Below are 25,651 nucleotides of genomic sequence, written 5' to 3'. Positions count from 1 at the left end.
TAATAGGCCACTTTGCATAGCAGCCAATAGTGGTTAAAAATGGCCACAAAATACACGAGGAAAAGTAAAAAAATAAATAAATAGAAAAAGTGCCACCATAAAAACACTCCACTAAATCTGCAGTACTTTTTCCTAACATTCCGTCTGAAGCAACCTTTTTAATAAGCCAATTTTTATTCATCTATTAAAATGCTAATGCACTAAAACACTCTGCCAGCATTTTTGAAGTGCAGGGAGCATTTTTGCACAAAAGGCGACCAGCTGGGCGAAAGCTGTTTATTTAGGAGGAACCTTTGCTAACTTGATTATTTGTTTTATTAATACTGGGTGGAAAAAAAAATTATATAGCTGTGGCTATATAAATATCTCAGGGTTGAAGATATCAGTGATGGGTGGAAGGAAGCTGGCTCATTAGCATGAACAATGCTGCAATATTCCGTAGACATATGTAGCATTTGCTAAATCAGAAACAGATTTAGGCTGTGCTACTAGACAAAGCATGTCATTTTAAACCAATGGATTTTCCTCTCCCCTCTTCCTGCCGAAAAAACATGAATGACAGTCGGCAGCTGTGGGTTGAGATTATTCCCTCCATCTCCTGTCTTGCTAATTAAAAGGTTGATCACAGAACAATACTGCCATCATTAATTTCAGCCTTCTGATTGGACAGGATCCTGCTGCCCCGCCTGATCCTTTCACACTGCTGAAGTTAATGTGACAGGAGTCACAAGATGGATTGCCTGTTGCCATATTGCTCCTCGTCTCCAATCAAGAGCTATCTATGTAAACTGATTGTTCTAATTTGCTCTCATTATTATTACAATATCAGGAGAAAATAATGCACACAGCTCACTGTCAAAACCGAGAGAAACAGCCATTAGTTACAAGAACACAAAGGCTGCTTTTAATAGGGGCACGACCGCTTACTAATGTATTCGTGGTAAACTGCAGAAATATCTTCTCTTCCTTGCGCCTGCGTGCGTGTGTGTGTGTGTGTGTGTATACAGTAAAATAGAATTTATTACAATTCTAATGCTAGTGACAGCAGGAGAGCTCAGCAACAGTATTTAACTTAAAATAAATATTATATAACACAAAAGGAGGAGGAGACGAATGCAGACGAAACACGCAGAATCTAGAAAAGATTCCACAGCCTATGTCTAAACAAATGTGCGTGTGCCTATACATATCCATGTTTTTGTACACACGCAGCCAGTAATACCAATTAAACTGCTGTTAGCAGTCTTCAGCTAACATGAATTACATCAAATAAATACGGTACATTTCTCTAAATTAACACCCACTACAAGATTCTAAAGCAGCCCTATTGTTTGATGCAATATAAGTTTGTTAGCAAATAGTAAAAAAAAAAAAAAAAAACAGACCATTTATTAGCCCACTGCTGCTTTTTATTTATTTTTATTTTATTATTGTTTTTTTTTTTTCATAGAATTGCAATTACCATTACAATGTTTTGCCGAACTGAAGCTAAAAAAGTGCAGCCCAATGGGGGCAAATACTTAAAATGCAAAAATGTATTAATTTTACACGAACTGCATTTCAGATAATTTACGGATAAGGCAAAAGACTAGTTGAAAGTAAATATATGTAAGATGGAGGAAAGAGGACACCATTATTTATAATAAAAAAAAAATTATATATATATATATATATATATATATATATATATATATATATATATATACACACATACACACACACACACACACACCGTATATACATACACACACACATCACGGGTGGCACAGTGGTGTAGTGGGTAGCACTCTCACCTAGCAGTAACAAGGGTCGCTGGTTCGAATCCCAACCACGACACTATCTGCCTGGAGTTTGCATGTTCTCCCTGTGCCTGCGTGGGTTTCCTCCGGGTACTCCGGTTTCCTCCCACATTCCAAAGACATGCTGGTAGGTTAATTGGATCCTGTCTAAATCGGCCCTAGTATAGGTATGAATGTGAGTTAGGGACCTTAGATTGTAAGCTCCTTGAGGGTATAGGGACTGATGTGAATGTATAATATATATATGTAAAGCGCTGCGTAAATTGACGGCGCTATATAAGTACCTGAAATAAATAAATAATAAATAAATATGTAAAGCGCTACGTAAATTGACGGCGCTATACAAGTACCTGAAATAAATAAAATAAATATTATAATAAAAATAAATATAAATTAAAAATAATAAAATATATATTTATTTGCAGCTGGGCTCTGTAGGGGGTTGCTCATTTTACCTAGTAGGATGAGAAAAAGCAACCATACTTCACTTTAAAAGGTAATCACAGAGGACAAGGGGGCATTCTTTACGTCTGGAGGAAAAGAGACTTAGCCCAGGTTCATATTGCTGCGGGTCTGAAATTGTGCGTTCAGCTGAACTTGCACAATTTCAACCCGGCAATGCAGTCTGACTTCAGGGGCAATTTGACAGACATCTGTGTGGGTTCCTGCACAGGTGTCTATACAAATCGCTCCCCAAAGTCGCCAAAAGTAGTGCAGGAACTACTTTTGGGAATCAGTGCGGTGCCACAAAGTCGGCACCAGACCAATGACGGTGCCATTGCCGGCAATAGCTGCCGATTTGGCATGTGATTGGACATGTCCAATCACATGCCAAATCGTACCAATGTGAACCTAGGCATAATCTCTAAAAAAAGGGAAAGTTTTTTTCACAGCAAGAGTTGTGAAAATGTGAAATAAATAGACTCCCTCCAGAGGTGGTTCTGGACAGCTCAGTAGATTACTTTAAAAAAGGCCTGGATTCTTTCCTAAATGTACATAGTATAACTGGATACTAACATTTATAGGTAAAGTTGATCCAGGGAATATCAGACTGCCTCTCAGGGAATCAGGAGGGATTTTTTCCACTGCTGGAGCAAATTGGTTTAGACTTTGCTGGGTTTTTTTTTTTGCCTTCCTCTGGATCAACTCTGAGTATAGGATTGTGTGATTTTTTTCCCCCCTTTTATTGGTTGAACTAGATGCATCTGTGTCTTTTTTCAACCGGACTATGTAACTTCATTTATTTCTCCCTCCCACCACCAGCGCTCTTCTCTCCGACATTCTGCTTTGTAGACAGGCCCTGAGCCTCTTCAATTACAATGCAGGACCTGCTGGTTCACACGTTGACATTGGGAGTGCCTGTGTCGGTCAGAGCAGCAAAAAGTAGCAGGGTTTGGGGAATCAGTCATGCAGCTAGGAGGAAGTCAGCAGGTGTCAGGAACGAGTCAACTATGGTTTATGTTCACCCTAAACAAAAAAAAAAAAAAGGGCATTTAACCCATGCAGTGCGGGGGGAGCTACACTTCAGGGGTCATGTTTCAAATTTTCCTCCAAGTTCAACTTTAAAATAGTTAAAGGCAATGATGTGCAATGTACAGTAATGCATGCCAACCAATGTGACAACACCTATGGTTGTTGGAGAAGCCTAGTCATCGAGAGATGGCTTTTTTCTGGATGCTATGGGTTACCAGGCTTGGCATCAATGACACAAATAATCAATGACACAAATAATTTTTTTTCTTTTTTTATTTATAAAAGAAACCTGTGAACTGGGAACGACAGCCCACTCCACCCTGGGGTTTTGGGGTACACTTTGACAGGCGCTTTAAAATCCCTGCACTAAAAGACTGCACTACAAAATGTGCTGATGATGCCAATTACAAGCCCCCAGCCGAATCCTCCAGCCCCCACCATTCGGGCAGATTTATGTGGGCTCTTGCCGACGTTATTACAAGTCAGAGTTTATTGGGAAATTGTTACATTATGCGGAGTGTCTAACAAATTGCTTATGCTGCTATAATTGGATTACAACAGCCGCTTGCTCCCACCGGTAAGATTAGGCAAGTAGGGCTCCTGCCGATCTCTGAGCGTTAGCAGTAATTTTATTTGCCTTGCCTCTCTCTTTCCTAACAACATGCCTCTCTCCCTGCCAGCTGTCTGCTGAAAAGGCAAAGGCTTGTTCCTTGGCCTTAACAATGCAATTACAGCCCCGCAGATCGCACTGTTTGTGCATTAAGTACAGTGCCAAAACGAGGCAAATTGATCGTTTGACTTTTGAAGAAGCCATGTGATCTCCTCTGTGCGGGTGATCGGACATGCATCAGCGCGTACCCCTGCCGTTCATTCTGCTTGGAGGACTTTGTTCCTGATCATTTTTCTAATGAACGCACAGGGCGAAAAATACAATAAAATAAAGTTGTGGAAGGTAAAAAAAAAAAAAAAAAAAAAAACGCACACATATACCTAAATTTTACCTATATTGCACCTTATTGCCATCTCGCTGTGAATCCATAAACAAGAGAATTCATTCTGAATTTTGTTGCAGAACTATTTCCAAGGAGTAACCCAAATAGGAGTTCCTATTATGTGCCAAAATGTGGAAATGTACTTTTTTTTTTTTTTTTTTCGAAAATGCAATAGTGACATGAGGAGGAGGTTTAAAGTAAAAAGAAAAACACGGCCGCCGTTGGAAGGTTTTAAACTTTGGCAGATATAAAATATAAAATGAAATATAATTCATTTTTAGCATCATTATTACCTCAGATTGTAAGCTCCTTGAGGGCAGGGGTTGATGTGAATGTACAATGTATATGTAAAGCGCTGCGTAAATTGATGGTGCTATACAAGTACCTTAAATAAATAATAAATAAATCATTATCTAATTGAATGTGTTTTATTGGACAAGTGATCTAAACTCCATTAGATAGGATACGAAATCCTGTCCTGCAAAAAAATAAAGTCACTGGTCTATCCTGCTGAAAATACTATTGAAATGGCTGTAATACTAATCCTCTGGTTTCAGAACGGTCTCCGGCCTAAAGCCACAAGAGTTTGGACTTCTCTGGTTTCACTGGCTGCATCTTGTTCCCAAGGTCAGCGATTCAGGAAGAACTGGGGTCAAAGGATCAGCATTACAACTGCCATTTTTAGCAAAGGCAGACAGTATATTTCTTTAGGCATAGGTCAACTATAAATTTTGCCAATACACAAAGTCAAGTTTCAACAGGATCCAAATAGTTCTGACCAGGCACCACCGCCCCACCCCCCCGCGTCAGCCGCCATCGCATCAGAATAACAGCGCTCGGCTTCTCTGTGGAGGAGAGAGGACAGGATGTGAGGTGGATCCTTGCAGGGGCATACCAAGTAGGAGCGGTGGGAGGCGGTCTGCCCCGGGTGTCAAAACATGGAGGGGGTGTCAGTGGCACACCAAGGTCAGTTGACACCCGCCAGATATGACACCATCCCGTGGCGGCAAAAGCCCTGTCTGTTTTTTCTTTTTCAGCCGGAACACCCCCGGCGCCGTGGTCTGGTCCAGTCTTACTTCCTGCTCCTTCCACCGGCAGCTGCTGCTGCAAACTATCTCCACAGTTATCCTTCCTAGCTGCTGCCCAGGTGTATCTGAGGCTGAGAGCCAGCGAGCCAGAGAGAGAGCCAGCCAGCCAGAGGGGGTTGTGGATTGTAATGACAGTGTTCTCCACTGCCTGAGGTGAGCTGGTGATAAGGGGGTGGGAGGTGTGGGCTGGCATGATATCCACTGCCCAGTCACCTGAGCTGTTGTGATAAAAGAGGCTGAAGGGGTATTTGTGTCTGCCCTGCCACCCTGAGTTGATCTGGGAAGGGGGGAGGGTTGCTGTGTCCACCACCACCACCACCCAGGTATAGTGTAGCTGAGCGGATTTGATAGGGGGGTGGTATTACTGTGTCTCCACCACCCACCTATAGTAGTAGTATTATATTAAATATTTAAGGACACCATTTGGTTCAGAATATTTTTTTTCTCGTTTTCCTCCTCTAAAACCTAGGGGCGTCTTAAGGTCAGGTGCGTCTTATGGTGCGAAAAATACGAGTGTCCTATTATTAAATGCCAGCAGCTGCAGTATGTGTAGCTGCTGGCTTTTAATTTTTGCAGTGGTGGGCGCACCTCCGCTTTAACCTATTGCCTAGGCCCTATGAAGTGACTTGACCTCACTGTGGCCTCCTGGGAAAATGGAGGCCACAGAAGACTGTACATCTAGTGGCAAGATTTAATTAGGTACGGGGTAGACTTAAAGAGAAGGTAAATACTGCATTTTCTAAAAATTTTACAACACATCACAAAAAGAATAAAGGCCCAGAGTTGTGTCTGAAGGTCCCATAATCTACTGTTCATACATTCTCTTTATCCTTGCAGATAAAGAGAATGTACATTCTTTTCAATGACGGTTTTAGATATTGGTGTGAAAAGGTAAAAAAAAAAGTGTAACAAAAGTATTACGGTAATTTACATAAAATGATAAACATGTGTTAATGCTGATATAGAATACACAAATTAAAGTTGTTCCAAAGCCTAAACATTTTTTTACATTCCCTGCATTAAGGTAAAAAAAAATGTTCCAGTAGCAGTATCACCCCCCTTATACTTCACTCTATCCAGGGCTATGCCTGTCAGTAGTGGCCCTCTCCTCCCTCCCTGCTCTAATGGGCTTTGCTGAAAAAGCAGGACCCCCCCCCCCCCCCCAAAAGGAAGCGGCTTCCTATGGGAGTGCACAGAGAAAAGGAGGAGCCAGGAGTACCGGCAAGGAGGGACCCTAGAAGAGGAGGATTGGGGCTGCTCTGTGAAAAACAACTGCACAAAAGGAGGTAAATAGAACATGTTTGCTATTAAAAAAAAGGGGGGGGGGAGCTGCAGGGGGAGCTTTCCCCACCGGGAGAACAAAAGGATTACTGCTAGAGGATATAATATCCGCTAGAAATAATCGCATGTAAAATCAAACAGGCTGGTTGTACCCAAGTTTGATCGATCAACTTGGGTACATTCAGCCTGCCCATACATGGTTCAGAACTTGGCCGATTCAGCAGGGACCATCTGCTGAACTGGCCAAGATTCTAACCATCTATGGACAGCTTTACAGTGAATAATAGCACCTAAAAGTGGGTGAAAAATATTAGGCAGCCAGTGAATATGTTGTTCATGAAGCTGATGTGTTAAAAGCAGACGGTAAAGAGTTCAATGGCTTTGGGGGTATATTGGATGTTCCCAGTCAGCAGTAGTCAGAACCAAATCAAAAGTGGTCCAAGGAAGGAAAATTAGCTAATCAGTGACAAAGTCAACGGTGGCCAAAGCTCACTGATGCATGTGGAGAGTGAAGACTGGCCCATGCAGTCCAATCCAACAGATGAGCTACTGCAGATAAAAATTGCTGAAAAATTAATTCTGGTTCCAATAGAAAGGTACCAGAACACAGCACATCACAGTTTGTATTGTATGAGGCTGTGTAGCTGCAGACTGGTCAGGGTGTCCATGCCGTACACAGCCAAAAGCACATATAATGGGCACATGAGCATCAGAACTGGACCATAGAGCAATGGAAGAAGGTGGCCTAGTCTGAAACTGAGGCTACAATTCGCACTGGCTCACCAAAATTGGACAATAGAAGATTGGAAAAACATTGCCTTGTCTGATGAGTCTCGATTTCAGCTGCGACATTCAGATGAAAGGGTCAGAATTTGGCATAAACAACATGAAAGCATGGATCCATCCTGCCTTGTATCAACGGTTCAGGCCTTTAGGTGTAATGGTGTGGGGGATATTTTCTTGGCACAGTTTGGACCCCTTAGTACCAATTGAGCATCGTTTAAACACCACGTCCTACCTGAGTATTGTTGCTGACCATGTCCATCCCTTTATGACTACAGTGTACTCATCTTCTGATATCTCCTTCCAGCAGGATAATGCACTATATCACAAAGTTCAAATCATCTCACCACTGGTTTCTTGAACATGACAATGAGGTCAGTGTACTCCAATGGCCTCAACAGTCACCAGATCTCAATCCAATAGAGGACCTTTGGGATGTGGTGGAATGGGAAATTCACATCATGGCTGTGCAACCGACAAATCTGCAGCAACTGCGTGATGCTATCATGTCAATATGGACCAAAATCTCGAAGGAATCTTTCCAACACCTTGTTGAATCTATGTCACGAAGAATTAAGACAGTTCTGAAGGCAAAAGGGGGTCCAACCTGGTACTAGCAAGGTGTACATATTAAAGTAGCCGGTGAGTGGATATATACTGTATATTACATACATGTGCACACACACATAATGCAACTGTTGCTTGTTGCCCTAAGATCTGTTTTTTTTTTTTTTTTTTTTTTTTACATACAACGACTCTATCAAGATCTATTAAATAGAGCATATTTGTCCGAAGTTCTGTCCCCAACACAACCATTAGACTCCTTTGACACTTTTATATTTTTGCTGCATTACCAACCACAAGCAAAGACATGACATGCACCCATATATGCATTTTGGCATGTAGTTTCTCATGCTTTTAACTACACCAAAAATGCACATGTGTGAACTGGGTTCTATTATTGTGTTCAACTCAACCAGGATAAAGGAGCAAGGCTGTGAACAGCAAACCATAAGATACCAGATGTCATTTTCAAGAGCAGGTTGGAGAAAAAAAAAAGTAAAAAAGCATCTCATTGGCGAAGGGATTCCCACAAATAGTTCTTTTATCTTTCGGTTTTTGTATCAGCACTGTTTCTGTTTATTAATTGATGTTATAGCAAAATGGCACATAGAAATGGTTACTTGTATTCGCTCATAACTCAAGGAAAATGTTTACTATCCCTGAAGAGACAAGGACATGGCAGCTCATTAAACAGCGTGCGCTCTTCATACCGTAATCAGAGTTACCGCATCACCTCAACTGAAATATCTGCGGTCCCGTAGTTACAATTCTCACAACAACTACACTATTAAAATTAATTAAATAAAAAGTGCAAGTTTAAAAAAAAAAAACTGAGTCCGGATCAAATGATTTGTTTCCATGTTGGTTTTCTTTTATTTCACACAATAAAAAAAAATCAATTAAAATATCATATGAAGTAGTAGTAAATAAAAATTAGACAGACAGCAGTAACTGTGTACCCATCATTCAAACACAACACAGGTCTATAGTCTGTCTGGATTCTGTTTCAAAGGATTCACAAGCAGCCGGTGACATAATTTTGGCTTGGGGAACAAATTATCTCCTGACATGATGATGTCACCGGATCCTGGCAAAGTGACGGACTGAATACCAGCTTAGCACTGCCTTACGCTCAAAAATTACATCCATGATAGTTTTACTAATCCTGCTCTACTATAAATACGGTTCTGTGATCCCTCCAGTTGCACATCATGTGACCAGTGCCATAGAACTAGTCATGTGATCTCTGCTGAAGGGGCCCAAGGGACTGATCTTCAGTTAACAAACAACAAAAATATTTAGCCCACGGGACATTTAAGGAGTCACACCTCAAACATAGTATATGAAAAATGTATTAACATACATTTAAAAACAACACATAATGCAAAAATGTAATGAACATGAGTACATATGTAATATTCAACTAGAATCAACAAAGAAACCTTTCCATAGAACCTATGTAGTTCATAAAGATGACCACCGTCAATCTGAAACAACTGTGCTACAAATCTCAACGCGTATCGTGAGGAAAACCTTGCTTCTTCAGGAGGGGCACAGGAAACTATCTGGAGATAAAGGACACATGTAAATATACTAATAACAAAAAAATAAAAACAACAAAGGGAAGGGGAGAAAATGTATTGCATAATAAACTTACAGTTAGTTGCAAGATACTTGCCACCTTCCACCATGGTGGTGGTTAGGCTAAGGAATAAATTGAAATCAAATGTATATAATATCAAAAGGCACAAAAAAATTGCCGGAAGGTCCAATAATCTTCCACCGGGAGCTGTGAAGGGGCGGGGAGATGAGAGAAAGATGACACTACTCTTGAACACGATATGGATTTTTTTGCATGACAGTATTTGTAGATTTGCACACTTTTAATTCATTTTTTTTTATTTTTTTATTTTTTTTTTAATTTACAGGTCCTTATTCTATTCTTCATCCGGGAGATGCAATCCTCCTTGTTCACACAGCCCATGGATTTAGCAAACCGGGCCATCTTCTCCGAGGGGGTTTCAACTTCTCCCTGGGGAATTCTTGATCCAGGTGTCTCCCCTGTGTATGTGTCACTTCACATCCCCTTCTGCTTCCGCTCTGGGGGAGGAGATGGATTGGCGTCACCTCTTCATCCTTGCCATCAAGATATCCACGGCTTTCCATGTGTGACGTCACCGCATCTGCCGTTCTGCGCATTGCATCACCGCATTGCGCGTGCGCTCTGGCTGTCTATATTTCGCGAGTGGACACCGCTAATGCCTCAGCTGCGTTCTGCTCGTGGTTAGGGGCATGATTGCCATCAGCCACGTCTTTTGGGGAGTGGGGTTTTCCACCTCCCACACTTGACGTGAGCCCATTGGTAGTTTACTACTGATGACGCTGGATGGGCGGGGTTCCTTCGGAAACCTGGGCTATATAGACCAGAGTTTGGTTTGAGGGCCATGTTCCATTTGCCTGGATACCATACTGCTGGACATCTTTTTTGTCTTTCCCCAAGAGTAAATATTGTTGTTCTGTGTGGCACTTTGTTCATTGGTTTTAATATCACATGGCCGCCTTGTTTGGCTGGCCAATTGCAATTAGCGTTGGTTTGTTTTGGCATGTCTTCATGGGGTTTGGTGGTATCCCATTCCCGGGATTACCTGTCAGTTTTGCATAGGGTTTTCCTTTTTTTATATATGAGTCACTATATATTGTTTTTACTGGTATTGCTAATTTTAAACACTACTCACACATATTTTGTGCACTGCTAGGGTATACGATTATCTTTCACATCCAGGATTCACCCATCATTATTCACAAATCATTTTTTTTTTCACATTTATACACTTAACATATCAGTTATGCTTTTCACACACCATGACCACTTACTACACATGTTATTTCAGTAGGTTAACATATAACATAAGAATATGATTATATCAATTATTTGTACACATTTTATTCAATAGCACTATTGTTGATTATTTTAGGTGCAGGGTGATTTCCTTTTCCCTACGGAATCCAACATCCATCTATTTGGTCTCTTGTTCAAGAGTATTGTCATCTTTCTCTCATCTCCCCGCCCCTTCACAGCTCCCAGTGGAAGAATATTGGACCTTCTGGCAATTTTTTCAGGGCTTTGACATGATATACATTGCTATACATTCGATTTAAATTCATTCCTTAGCCTAACCACCACCATGGTGGAAGGAGGCCAGTATCTTGCAACTAACTGTAAGTTGATTATGCGATAAATTTCCTCCCCTTGTCTTTGTTGGTGTTTTTTTTTTGTTATTAGTACATTTACACGTGTCCTTTATCTCCAGAGACTTTCCTGTGCCTCTCCTGAACAAGGGAAATTTTCCTCGCGTAACGCGTTGAGATTTGTAGCACAGTTGTTTCAGATTGATGGTGGTCATCTTTATGAATTACTTCTATGGAAAGGTTTATTTGTTGATTCTAGTTGAATATTACATATGTACTGATGTTCATTCAATTTTTGCATTATGTGTTGTTTTTAAATGTATGTTAATACATTTTTCATATATTTTTTATATATTACGTTTGAGGTGTGACTCATTAAAAGTCTTGTGGGCTAAATATTTTTTTTGTTTGCATACTAATAATTGGGACTGAGACATTACCTCTACCTATCTCACACCAGCTCCTTTTTTTTCTGTTGATCTTCAGTTAAATCCACCCAAGTCAGTGGCTCTCCATCTGATTAATGACCCTTTCCAGTGACAGAGAATATTTAAAAGCTTGTGCTAGCCATACACTAGTCGAAAAATATTTTGAACGCGTTTTCAAAAAAAGAACACAGAGAGCAAATGATATTGCCATCAATTAATGACCAAATTTCGAACAAGAAATCTTTCAATGACCATAAATGAATCATTTTCTCGTGCGTAGTACTGAAAATTCAATTTTTAAGGGCAAGAAACACATAAACCTTTCAATTTATCATCTGATCGGCAGAAGTGTTCCAAACTTTTCCATTCGATTTTTGGGTCAAAAATGTCACAACCGATTTTCGATTTGTGCCCATTAACTGGACAAAAAACATACGAACTGTCCAAATGACAGATTTTTACCGCCTTGTTTTTCAAATGATTTTTTGTCTAGTGTATGGGCACCATTGGAGTCCTGTTTTCAGTTTTGTTTTTTTTTTGCCTTTTTTGTTAAGTGCAAAGTAAAGGCATAATGTGCTAGTATGCATCGCATACTAGCACATTATGTGACACTTACCTGCAAACGACGCCCTCATCATCCACCCTGGAGGCCACATCCATCTTTGTCTGTCTTCCTTCCAGGTCCGCGGACTTCGGCTCTGTGACTGGCCAAAGCTGCGTGGCGTCACTTCCGCGCATGCGCACGGAAGCCACCGGTCACGACATTGGCTCTGAAATAACGGCACCGGTGCCTGTTCCCTCAGAGTGCATGCGCCAATGATGTAATCGGCACAGTATACAGTAAATATCTCCTAAACGGTGCAAGTTTAGGAGATATTTACAGTACCTATAGGCAAGCCTTATTATAGGCCAAGCCTATAGGTACAAACATTAAAGGGATGTTTACTTCCTCTTTAACTACTTGCTTACCAGGCACTTTTACCCCCTTCCTGCCCAGGCCAATTTTGAGCTTTCAGTGCTGTCGCACTTTGAATGACAATTACACGGTCATGCAACACTGTACCCAAATTACATTTTTATCATTTTTTTTTCCACAGATAGAGCTTTCTTTTGGTGGTATTTAATCACCAAAGGGTTTTTATTTTTAGCTAAACAAACAAAAAAAGATAAAAATTTGAAAAAAAAACACTTAAAATTTATTATAAAATTTTGCAAACAGGTAATATTTCTCCTTCACTGATGGGCACCAATAGGCGGAACTGGCAGGCACTGATGAGGCGGCGCTGGTGGGCACTGATTGGTGGCACCGATAGCCATGAAAGGCAGCACTGATAGTCGGCACTGATAGGCAGCACTGATAAGTGACACTGAGGATGAGGCACTGATTGGCAGCACTGATAGGTGGCACTGGTGGGCACTGATTAGCAGTACTGATGGGCACTGGTAGGTGGTACTGGTGGGCATGGATTAGCGGCACTGGTGGGCACTGAGGGGACCGATGCCCCTGTAACAGAAGCTAGTTAATGGATTTGTTTTTGTTCCCTCACACTGTCAGAGTGAGGAAAAAAAAAAAGCCGATAACCAGCTTCTGTTTACTTTCGTGATCAGCTGTCATTGGCCGACAGCTGATTACGTGGTAAAAGGCCGATGTGATTGGCCCTTTACCCCGATCTGTGATCAGCCAAGTCCTGAAGACTCTGCAATCACAGAGCACGCTGCAGGGGGCACGCAGGCAGCGTGAGCACGGGAGGACGTCCATGGACGCCCTCCCGGCATTTTAAGCCCGTGCTGTAGCCGTCTATAGTGCAGGCACAAAGTGGTTAAAGAAAGCTTTTTCAAAGTGTCAATTACTCTTAAAAAGGAACAGAACTGTAATTTTTTTTTAAAAGTGAGTTTGCTTTAAAGTAAACAAATCACAAACATGTTTTTTTTAAAGTTAGCTTATGATGAAAAAACATATTAGTAGTAGAGATTATACCTTTAGTACGTGTTAAAACTTTTGGTAGATCCAGAGATAAAGACTGTTGATGTTTATACATGTCTCGACTTTGCCTGTTCATGTTAAAGTAGGGTTCCACCCAAAAAAAAAAAAAACTACATTAAAAATCCTATAAAAAAAAAAATACAAAAAAACATTTGGATGTTTTTTTTTTTTTTTACTTACCTCTAAATGCCTGTTGCTAGGGGGTCCCTCGTAGTCTGCCTCTTCTAGTGCCTGGGCTGGTGACATCACTTCCCCCTCGGCACAGGAAGGGCTCAGCTCTGCTCCCTCCCTCCTGTCAATAATCTGGGACCCATTACAGGTCCCAGGTGACTGAGAGGCCAATCACGGCGCCGCTCGTGCATGCCAGGCTGTGAAGCCACAGCCCGGCGCCCACAGTTGCAATGCCGGCGCCGCTGAATGGAGGGGGAGACGAGCGGGGCTTCGATCCCCTGCATCGCTGGACCCTAAGACAGGTAAGTGTCCAATTAAAAGTCAGCAGCTGCAGTATTTGTAGCTGCTGACTTTTAATTTTTTTTTTTTTTTTTTTTTGACTGGACCTCGGGTGGAACTCCTCTTTAACTTGTTCCTGCCACCTCCAAAGCCTCCCTATTGGTCTTTTAATAAGATGGGCAACCTTAAAGTGGAAATAAAGGTAACACCTAACTCATTCTAAACCTACTCTCAGTCACATTCTAATCCAAATCTATCTAGCCTCGTAAAGAAAAAAAGAAATCACTATACTTACCTGTTTTACTATGGGACTTCCGTTGTGAGCTGCCTCTCCTACACCCTGAAGCCGCCACTGACAGCTCAGCCTGGGACTGGAGCGGCTGCAGAATAAGTAGAGCGATTTTTTTCTTCACAGGGCTAAATAGATTAGGCTTAGAATGTGGGTGGGAGTAGGTTTAGAGTTAGTTTTGGTTTTGCCCTTACTTCCATTTTAAAGTAAAGTTATCCTTTTGTGACTAACAGTTAACATACACCTAAAATAAGACCGGTCTTAAAGTGGAACTAAACCCTCCTTTTCTTTACAGCCAAGGAAGCAGCCATCTTCTATCAAAACAACTGTGCCTTGAATGTAACTGTTTTGGCAAACCGTTAAATCAATTAGTTTAGTTCCACTTTAATGGTGACTGGACTATCCCTAACTCCCTACCATCAGTTATGACTAATTTAGAGCTTTTTCACACCAGTCCGGCTGATATCCAATGTGTAGCAGCAGTGAGGAGCAGGTTACCATCACTATATTCCTTTGACCTGGATTGCTGAAATCCTTCACAGATACACTAAAGGTCCTTTTCTTACGGGTCGCCAACCCAATATACTGCAGGTAAAAGAAAAGAAGTGTTTTTTCTTTCAATATATATTTTTTTTTATGTATTTATTTGCAATGTGCTGATTTCCTAGCACAGCCACAGTTTCCCCTTTCTCATTCCATGACATACCCAGTCTCCTCTCCTCTGCTACAAATGTGTATGTACTGCCTGTGCTGGCCTAGCTACTCTGCCCCTCCGTTCACCTCCTTAACCACTTCAATACAGGGCACTTTCACCCCCTTCCTGCCCAGGCCAATTTTCAGCTTTCAGAGCTGTCACATTCTGAATGACAATTGTGTGGTCATGCAACACTGTACCCAAATTACATTTTTATCATTTTTTTCCCCACAAATAGAGCTTCCTTTTGGTGGTACTTGATCACCTCTGGGGTTTTTATTTTTTGCGCTACAAATAAAAAAAAAAAAAAAAAAAAAAAAAAGGACAGAAAATTCTGAAAAAAGTTTTTCTTCGTTTCTGTTACAAAACTTTGTAAATAAGTTTTCTCCTTTTCACTGATGAGGCTGCGCTGACGAGGTGGGACTGATGGGCACTTATATGCAGCACTGATGGACACTCATAGTTATCACTCAAAGATTGCACCGATAGGCAGCACTGATCAGGAGGCACTGGCAGACATCACTGATGGGCATAAAGTGCCATCCCTAATAGGCACTGATTGGCATCCCTGGTGGGCTCAAGTGGGCATACCTGATGGTCTGCAGTGGACATCCTCGATGGGTCTGCACTGATAATCAATGCGCTGATTATCAGTACAGACCCCCCACTGTCAGGAGAGCAGCCTATCAGCTCTCCTCTACTCACGGCCTGTCATGGCGAATAGAGGAAAAGCCGATAAACAGCACTTCCTGGTTACCATGTGATCAGCTGTGATTGGACACAGCTGATCACATGGTAAAGAGCCTACGTCATAGACTCTTTACCTAGATTGGAGATGTGGTGAGTCAGACTGACACACCACACTACTGATGGGCACGCGCTAGCAGCTTATCCTGCTGGACGTCATATGATGTCCTCAGGAAAATACAACCACTCTGCGCCCATCATTTTGCTATATGGCGGGCGGCAAGTGGTTAAACTATTTTTTATGTAGCTGCCAGAGGAAGGTATGAAGGGGAACAGAGTGACACTTGAGTGACAACTCTGAGATTGGTGAGGCTGCTGATTTCTCATCCAAGATGTCGGCACCACCAGCGGCCTCAGGGCTTTTGCATGTCTACACAAGAGAGGCTTTTACACGTAAATAACATGCATAAAAACCTTTTAAATGCACAATCTAATAATAATAATAATATTAATAATAGGAAGATTGCTGTGGAAATTGGTTGTCTGGTGACAGCTGAAGCAGGGTCTTTCAGTTAAAATAGAACATAACTTTAAACATGCTCTGGTTTGTGCACAAGGATATAATGGAGAATGAACATGGAAATTCTGCAATTGTGCACAGAACTAAAGAACACCTCCCAACATTTCTAGGATGAAGCCTTCACTTACTTTAACCACACAACTTTCCGTCTTCATGGCAGAACCGGATAAACACACGTTTTCTTGGTTCAAGCACAGTCTGGCACAGCTGTTGTAGGTCTGAAAAGAGAACATGTGGGGTTATTAGACATATATTGAAATTTTAGGTCATGTGTTGTGCAATGAACCTCTTACATAAAAAAATAACAGCACTGTCAAAGAGCTAAGATTTTGAGCACAGCAACCGCTCAGATTGAAAAGATAAAACGGGATTTTATTTTGTTACTCAATGTAAAATCCCTTTCTATGAGTTTATTGACCCACCCAGTGTCCCCTATTCTTGACCCTAGGGTTATTTTGCCACCTACAGGAGTAGGACACGAGGCAAAAACCACCAAAAAAACCCCCCGGCCCTACATAATGATATCAACTTGGAAACACATGACAATATGGTGATTACATATATAACATGGACATCAAGGATACAAAATAAGAACAACTTGGAAACACATGACAATATGAAAATTGATGAGCATTCCCATGAATTCATATATATACATAGGTCCTTAGGGCGGCACAATGCAATAAAGTGGCATGATGTAAAGTAATAAAAACATGATTGCTTGATAGTCAGTAGACTAGGTTGATTACTGATATGGGTATGTGTAGACATTCTAAATTGCCCTACGCATTTCGTGTATAAAACACTCATGAGGGGCGGATGCTTCTGAATATCTAGAAAGATTGAAGTATAATTAATCTAATGTGATACTAAGCATAACAGGAAAGGGCAAATATGCCAGTCCTGGATACTTACATGCAAAGAGTAGATGATGGGGGTATGTTGAATGTAAGACCAGGGCCGCAAAGAAGGTGTCCGTCCCGGAAGCTGCGGTAATGATGGGCCGCGTGCAACTGGGGTGCAAACACAGAGCTTCCCAAAACAAAGGTTGCCAGTCCTAATACTGCACCAAAATAATTGGGGGGTAAAAACGGCCATAAGATCTATCTTGAATAAAGTATATATTACGTATTATAGTCACAATAGAGAAGATCTAGTGGCATATTAGGTGCCATGAAAGTTACCTTCCTTGTGTGCAAGAGAAACAAAAAGTCCCTGTGCAGTATAGCGTTTTCCATCATGTGACATGGGTAGCTGTGTGCAAGTGGCGTAATATATACCACCCCGCACCACCTCACGCTGGCTCCTACCAACGTCACGCCAGCTCGACATGTGCAGGGAGGGGCTCCGATCAAGTCGGTAAGCACTGCCCACGACAGGGACCAACCTCCCCAACTGTGGCGGTTGTGATGGTGATACACCTGTCCTGCGTCATGACGCCAATGACGTGTGACGAGAGGCACGGTGTGTGGCGTCGATGCACTGTGGATCCCCGCCCAGTCCTCCAAACCCCCCACTCTCAATGGGGCGGAAGGGAGGGGGAAAGGGAGGGCATACAGAGCGCATCGCAGCTTCCGGGGCAAGGACAACAACAGAGCCCAAAGTAACAGACAAAAACTTCCCACCAAAACTAAAAATATATAAAATATATAATATAATAAAAAGTGCCGCATAGTCTCATGGACATAAGAGGACATGTCCCTAGTAAGCAAGGCCTAGATATGGTACATGGCCAACCGGAGCCAGTACAGTAAGTACAGTGGATATAAAAAGTCTACCCACCCCTGTTAAAATGTCAGGTTTCTGTGATGGAAAAAATGAGACAACGATAAATCATTTCAGAAGTTTTTTTACCTTTAATGTACTGTACAACTCAGTTGAAAAATTAACCGAAATCTATAAAGGGGGGGGGGGACTAAATATAATGTGGTTGCATAAGTGTGCACACCCTCTTATAACTGGGGAAGTAGCTGTGTTCGGAATTAAGCAATCACATTCAAACTCATGTTAAATAGGAGTCAGTACACACCTGCCATCATTTAAAGTGCCTCTGATTAATCCCAAATAAAGTTCAGCTGTTCTAGTTGGTCTTTCCTAACATTTTCTTAGTCGCATCCTACAGCAAAAGCCATGGTCCACAGAGAGCTTCCAAAGCATCAGAGCGATCTCATTGTTAAAAGGTATCAGTCAGGAGAAGGGTACAAAAGAATTTCCAAGGCATGAGATATACCATGGAACACAGTGAAGACAGTCATCATCAAGTGGAGAAAATATGGCACAACAGTGACATTATCAAGAACTGGACGTCCCTCCAAAATTGATGAAAAGACGAGAAGAAAACTGGTCAGGGAGGCTGCCAAGAGGCCTACAGCAACATTAAAGGAGCTGCAGGAATATCTGTCAAGTACTGGCTGTGTGGTACATGTGACAAGAATCTCCCGTATTCTTCATATGTCTGGGCTATGGGGTAGAGTGGCAAGACGGAAGCTTTTTCTTACGAAGAAAAACATCCAACCATGGCTAAATTTTGCAAATATACATCTGAGGTCTCCCAAAAGCATGTGGGAAAATGTGTTATGGTCTGATGAAACCAACTTTTTGGCCATAATTCCAAAAGATACGTTTGGCGCAAAAACACTGCACATCACCAAAAGAACACCATACCCACAGTGAAGCATGGTGGTGGCAGCAGTCGAGATGTGTCATGCTGATAGACCCATATCTAAAAGACTGAGTGCTATAATAAAATCAAAATGTGCTTCAACAAAGTATTAGTTTAAGGGTGTGCACACTTAAGCAACCGTATTATTTTAGTTTTTTAATTTTACTTCCCTCCACCTAAAAGATTTCAGTTTGGTGTTCAACTAAGATGTACAGTTTATAGGTCACATTAAAAAGGTGGAAAAAGTTCTGAAATGATTTATCATTGTCTCATTTTTTTACATCACAGAAACCTGACATTTTAATAGGGGTGTGTAGACTTTTTATATCCACTGTACTTACCTGCTCTATGAAGTGGTTTTGCACAGAGCAGTCCGCATCCTCCTCTTCTCGGGTCCCACAACGATGCTCCTGGCCCATCCCTCCTGCCGGGTGCCCATACAGCAATCAGCTTGCTATTGGGGCACCCAAGCAGGCGCGCTCCCGACTGTCAATTCGCACACGGAGCTGCGACTCAATCCCACCCCTCTGTCTCCTAAATGGCTCACTGGCTGTGATTGACAGCAGGAGCCAATGGCTCCCGCTGCTGCCAAAAGCCAATCAGGAGTGCGAGTCAACAGAGAGCCAAGGTTCCCGTGGACATTGCTGGATCGAGAGGGGAATCAGGCAAGTATTGGGGGGGGGGGGGGGGGTGCTGCACACAAGTTTTTTTTACCTTTGTGTATAAAAAAACCTTTACAATCACTTTAAACACATCTAAATTTGCGTAGACTGGTAGACTGGCAACAAATTTGGTCCACAGTCTTACGAACACTATTAATTACTTTTTTAGAACTGGCTTTCAAAGTTGTCACTTGTTGGTGCATTGTACCTTCTAGGCTTGCACATCTCCTCCACGCAAAATCTGATAAATGCTTTTGATGATGCAATTCAACTGGAGATGTCATGTACATCTGTTTCACTTGCCCAATGCTAAGCCAGCTCTGGACCAAAATATTCCAATGTTTACGTGGCTTATGTTATACTCTCATCCCACCCTTCTCACATCCCCTTTAAATTATCCTAGCTGGTGCTTTTTCTTCTTCATTCCCCCTCCTTCACCAAACACCAGCACAAAATGGCTATCTATAAACAATAAAATTACTGATTCACACCAATTGTTCCTCACCCCACAATCTCTGCAGGCAGCCTAACCCTTCTGTGGCTGTCAAGAAAATTAAGTTTTGCCATATTTAGGAGAGAAGGGGGTTGAGTTACTAAAACTGAAGAGTGCAGAATCTGGTGCAGCTGTGCATGGTAGCCAATCAGTTTCTAACTTCAGCTTGTAAATGTAAGCTTTAAACAAAAAAAACCTGGAAGCTGATTGGTTTCTAGGCAGAGCTGCACCAGATTTTGCATTGTCCAGTTTTAGTAAATCCCCTCCAAGGTCGCGTACATAAATTGGGGATATAAGTATAAAAAAATAAAGTATTTTGTTTTAATAGTATCAACTGCTGAATGCCAGAGCCTACACAAGCCACTGAAATGCTGGCATTTAACAAGATAAGGTAGGTCATACTGTCAACGCAGACAACAGTTGAGGTGCTAGGTACAGTCTGGGCAAAGGATTTCAGGGGCTCCAAAGGGACATAAGGTTAACTCTGAAGACAAACACAGGCAATTGAAGGCACAAAAAGGCATTAAGAACTTTAGTTCTTTCGTTATCTTAGAGACATTTTAGGCTAGACCAGGTTTACTTACTTTACTATAATCTTTCCTACAAAAATGGATTAAAAATGTTCATAATAAAAAAGGCAAACTCAAGGTGGCCATACACTGCTCAGTTTTTTTTTTTTGATCAGAAAAAGAACTGAACTGATTCCCACATCCACACAGCCAAGGTGGAGGGAACCCTCCCAAGGAGAGACTGTATTTTGATATCAGGGACTTATCGGCTGCCAGAATACACTGACTGACTGCATCGCTAATCTAACTACATTTTTTCCAGCAAGCCCGTTCAAGAGCAGACACTCTAATGATCTCATACGGGAACAGCCATAGATGGATCTAAAAATGTGGCTGGTCCCTGCTGAACTCACCCAATAATGATCCACCTATGGCCAACTTAAGTCTTATGCCCCGTACACATGGTCGGATTTTCCGATGGAAAATGTCCGATCGGAGCGTGTTGTCGGAAATTCCGACCGTGTGTAGGCTCCATCGGACATTTTCCATCGGATTTTCCGACACACAAAGTTGGAGAGCAGGAGATAAAATTTTCCGACAACAAAATCCGTTGTCGGAAATTCCGATCGTGTGTACACAAATCCGATGGACAAAGTGCCACGCATGCTCAGAATAAATAAAGAGATGAAAGCTATTGGCCACTGCCCCGTTTATAGTCCCGACGTATGTGTTTTACGTCACCGCGTTCAGAGCGATCGGATTTTCCGACAACTTTGTGTGACCGTGTGTATGCAAGACAAGTTTGAGCCAACATCCGTCGGAAAAAATCCTAGGATCTTGTTGTCGGAATGTCCGAACAAAGTCCGACTGTGTGTACGGGGCATTAGACTGACCAATTTTTAGCTCAATACATTTTCATTGGTATCCACAAGAAATATACAAAGGTTGGAACAGTCCAAGTGTTAACAAGAAATAGATATCTGCAACACACAACGAAAGACATGCTCCAATGGGAAAGATTGCACTGCATACCAGTACAATAAACCTGACTATACGATAAGCCATAAATATTATGTATTGATTTGAAGATACTGTGACACGTCGGGGTTTCTAAGCTCAATGGCAGTGACAAAACAGTGAGTTTACTCCATGCCAGATATAGCTTTCAGGGCTTTCCTGCCTACTTTTATTAAACGATCAAAACATCACACAGGTAAGTCTTCCCACGCAGGGGGTTTTCACCATCACTGCCGGTTCACACAGGGGCAACACGACTTGCAGGCCGACTCACCGAGGCGACCTGCACACAACTTCAGCGGCGACTTGCAAAACTACTTCTGTGTAGAAGTCAATGCAAGTCACCAGAAGTCGCACCCAAAATACTACAGGAACCTTTTTCTAAGTCGGAGCGACTTGTGTCGCTCCTATTAGAACGGTTCCGTAGTACAGAACGGGACGCGACTTGTCAGGCGGCTAAGTCGCCTGACAATTCGCCCCTGTGTGAACCGGGGCTTACTGCAAAAAACATAACATTCAGCCTCCTGCTCTCTTGTGGCAGTTTTACTGCTCCAAATACCTCTTTAGGGTCCCTCTTGAACTTCAGTACATTTTTGGTCCTTTTGACCATGAAACACATTCCAGTGTTTCTGCACAGACGATGCACCTCAGCTCTGCGTCTTCCTTACAGCTTCCTAGCTGCTTTTCTCCCTCATGGACACTCACTTGGGCTCGTTCCTTGCTCTGTACTGACCTGGACGCCATGATGCACAGCAGCACCTCACACAGGTCCCATCACACACTGACCTCCCCTCGAGGGGGTGAGGCTCTGAGCTCCATCTCTGGCTCTCATATGAATGCAGCACACACCTGAGCCGATAGTGTGCATAATACCCAAAAACCTGGCATAAACCACCATTTTAAAACAGTAGCACAAGGTCAACCTCCTGCTACAAGACATAAAGCATGAATACGAGCAAACTCTAAAATATATATCAATTCAGGTTGTCACCAAAAAAGGAAGTATAAAAAAAAAGTATAAAAAAGAAAAAGGAAAATAAGCAGTAAGGTAAGCAGAGGGAAACTTCTAACTACAATGCTCAAATCTGTCAATCTGCTTGCAGATATCAGTCACATATGATTTCCCCGACGATCAGTTCAGTAAATCTCTTGAAATAAAGTAACTTAATGTTCCAGAAAAAGACTGTTCTCTGGCAAACTTGCATCATCAGCAGCACATTAGATAACTGGCACCATGGCTGTAAAGCCTGCCTACAAGACAGGAGGTAACTGGAATGAAATTGGTCCCTCCACAACAGTAAGTTATTCTTAGCATTGAGTTAGTATGTCGTGGAATGCTGGCCAGTGTCCTATGAGCATTCAACTCCTGACTGCCATTATGAAAATCCCTGTTATAATTATACAGAGCATAGTCAGGGCATCAAGGTTCTGATATATGGCTTTAACCCTGATAAGTCAAGGCAAAGTCACATAGTACGTAAACTACTGTGAGTTGCTATCCTATTACTAATGAAGGTTAAACTCCTAATGTCAAAGGCCTGCTCTGGAAGTGTCATAGGCTTACATACATATTTGTAGAGGGAAGTAAGTCACATAGGGCCAAGTTTCCTTAACTTAGGGGCCTGACTGCTTCTGCACAGCCAAGATTCCTTGGATATTTCATAAGCTACCACAGACAACAGACTGCTGGCAGATAAATAGTGATGCCCTTCCTATTTGATAAGCAAACTGGTAAATATAAATGATATATTATTCATTTAGAGCACCAACAATCTCTGTACATAGTAAAGGGATGGTGAACCCGCACAGTGGACATAAAGACTTAATTGGTAAAGTTTGGAACTGCTGCCTCCCAACAGGCAGTCACCCTAAAATGGGGACAGCTGAGATATATTAGAAATGATAGAAGGGTTTGGCGCTGTTCCTATTTAGTTTCCTACCTCCATATAGGTTACTAGATTAAAATAAATTCTTAGGTGCACCGTGCATATATCAAATATTAAATACAAATTAACAATATGAATTCCCAAGTATACCGTGCATGTGTCAATTAAATATTCTGTTGCAATATTGTGCAATCATAGGTGATACATAGACATAACTTAAATGCTTACATATGTAATAATGCTAGGAAGGGAAGAAAGGGGGGGGGGGGGGGAGGGAGAAGGGAGTGAGATAGGGAGGTGGGGAGGGGTGTAGGAAATCTGTTCCTAAGGAAAATTACAATAACAAGATAAAGTGCAAATGTGCTGGTGCAATCCAAAAGGCAACAGTGACAAGATAAAAGTGCAAACGTGCTTCAAAATTCTTTAGTAAGTCTCTTGTGTCATATTCTTGTGCTGTGGTGATAATCCTTCACTTATAATATCTCTTTGCTCTGAAAGTGCAGCCACTCACCAGATCACTTCACCCCTGCGGGGGTAGTAGGCAGTTACAGTTTTATCGCCACTGTACAGCGATCGCTGGCGGGCTCAGGATCGTGGTATTTCATATATAAAAAGAGAGGGAGTGCCCATAGCGTAAAATTGCTTTAAAAAAAGTTTTATTACACAAAATGAAAGGGTACTCACACTTTTACAGTAAAAATCAAGCGAAATGGTAAAAACGTCAAAACCGTCATTAATATCCTTCAGCGCTGGTACAGGAGGTGATGTTTGGGAAGCACAGATTAGGCCACGCCCTACGCGTTTCGTCGTTAGGACGTCTACATTTGCACTTTATCTTGTTATTGTAATTTTCCTTAGGAACAGATTTCCTACACCCCTCCCCACCTCCCTATCTCACTCCCTTCTCCCTTCCCCCCCCCCCTTTCTTCCCTCCCTAGCATTATTACATATGTAAGCATTTAAGTTATGTCTATGTATCACCTATGATTGCACAATATTGCAACAGAATATTTAATTGACACATGCACGGTATACTTGGGAATTCATATTGTTAATTTGTATTTAATATTTGATATATGCACGGTGCACCTAAGAATTTATTTTAATCTAGTAACCTATATGGAGGTAGGAAACTAAATAGGAACAGCGCCAAACCCTTCTATCATTTCTAATAAATCTCTGTACATAAATTATTTACAACAGTTCTTGACTTTGAAGGTATTCACTAACCTAAAGTGTATGCAGGCCCTAACAAATTCTCTTATTTGGTTCCTTTTGGCTGCTTAAATATGTCATTGAAAATATTTTGTTATATTTGTGTAATAAGTTAAAAAAAAAAATAATAATAACACTTTCAGGTTAAAGATAAACTACACTCGCATCCACTCATGTGGTCCCTCACCGGCTGCTGACATGTTCAGCCAGTCTTCTTCTGGGTTCTGATCCTCAGCTATTTTTGCTGGATGGACCTTGATGACGTCACTCCCATGCATGTGCGGGAGTTCATTCATCTTGGCAGATGCTGAAATTACACACTGAACCGAGTGTGTGTACAGTGTGAACTAACAGGTAAGAAAACTTTAAGGCCCCTTTCACACTGGGGCGGCTTCGGCAGCAAAACAACACTATTTTTAGCACCGGTTCACCGTCGTTTTAGCGGCAGTATTCGGCCACTAGAGGGGCAGTTTTATCTCCCTGCTAGCGGCCGAGAAAAGGGTTAAAACCTCCTCAAAGCGCTGCTGCAGCAGTGCTATGCCAGTGGTATAGCCACGCTGCCCCATTGATTTCAATGGGCAGGAGCGGTGAAGGAGAGGTGAATACACCGCTCCAAAGATGCTGCTAGCAGGACTTTTTTTTTACAGTCCTGCCAGCGCACCGCTCCAGTGTGAAATCCCTCGGGGCTTTCACATTGGAGACACAGCAGCGGCTCTTTCAGGGCGCTTTTTTTAGCGCTGTAGTGCCTGCAAAGCGCCCCAGTGTGAAAGGGGTCTAACACAGAGGAGATATAATACATCTCTCCCGCTTTAAAAAAAAATAAAATTTGGGGTGTTCACAAACTTAAATTTAGTGAGTAAAGTTCCACCTTAAAAATAAGTACACCCCATTCAAATGGTTGACTTTTTCAACACATTTTAAACTAC

At 41.8% G+C, this 25,651-nt stretch overlaps 1 protein-coding gene across 4 annotated transcripts in view; it reads right to left on the bottom strand.

Moving 5' to 3' along the window:
• BTRC (beta-transducin repeat containing E3 ubiquitin protein ligase) overlaps nt 1-25,651 on the bottom strand; it is a 324,424-nt gene that overhangs the window by 169,905 nt on the left and 128,868 nt on the right. For all 4 annotated transcript variants that reach the window (XM_073596174.1, XM_073596175.1, XM_073596177.1 and 1 more), the window contains one exon: nt 16,410-16,499. In XM_073596174.1, coding sequence (XP_073452275.1) covers nt 16,410-16,499 — 90 coding nt within the window. The remainder of the gene's footprint in view (nt 1-16,409; nt 16,500-25,651) is intronic.

This window comes from Aquarana catesbeiana, linkage group LG08 (assembly GCF_042186555.1).
Source record: "Aquarana catesbeiana isolate 2022-GZ linkage group LG08, ASM4218655v1, whole genome shotgun sequence".
Taxonomy (NCBI): domain Eukaryota; kingdom Metazoa; phylum Chordata; class Amphibia; order Anura; family Ranidae; genus Aquarana; species Aquarana catesbeiana.
This window is presented reverse-complemented; position numbering and strand designations above follow the sequence as displayed.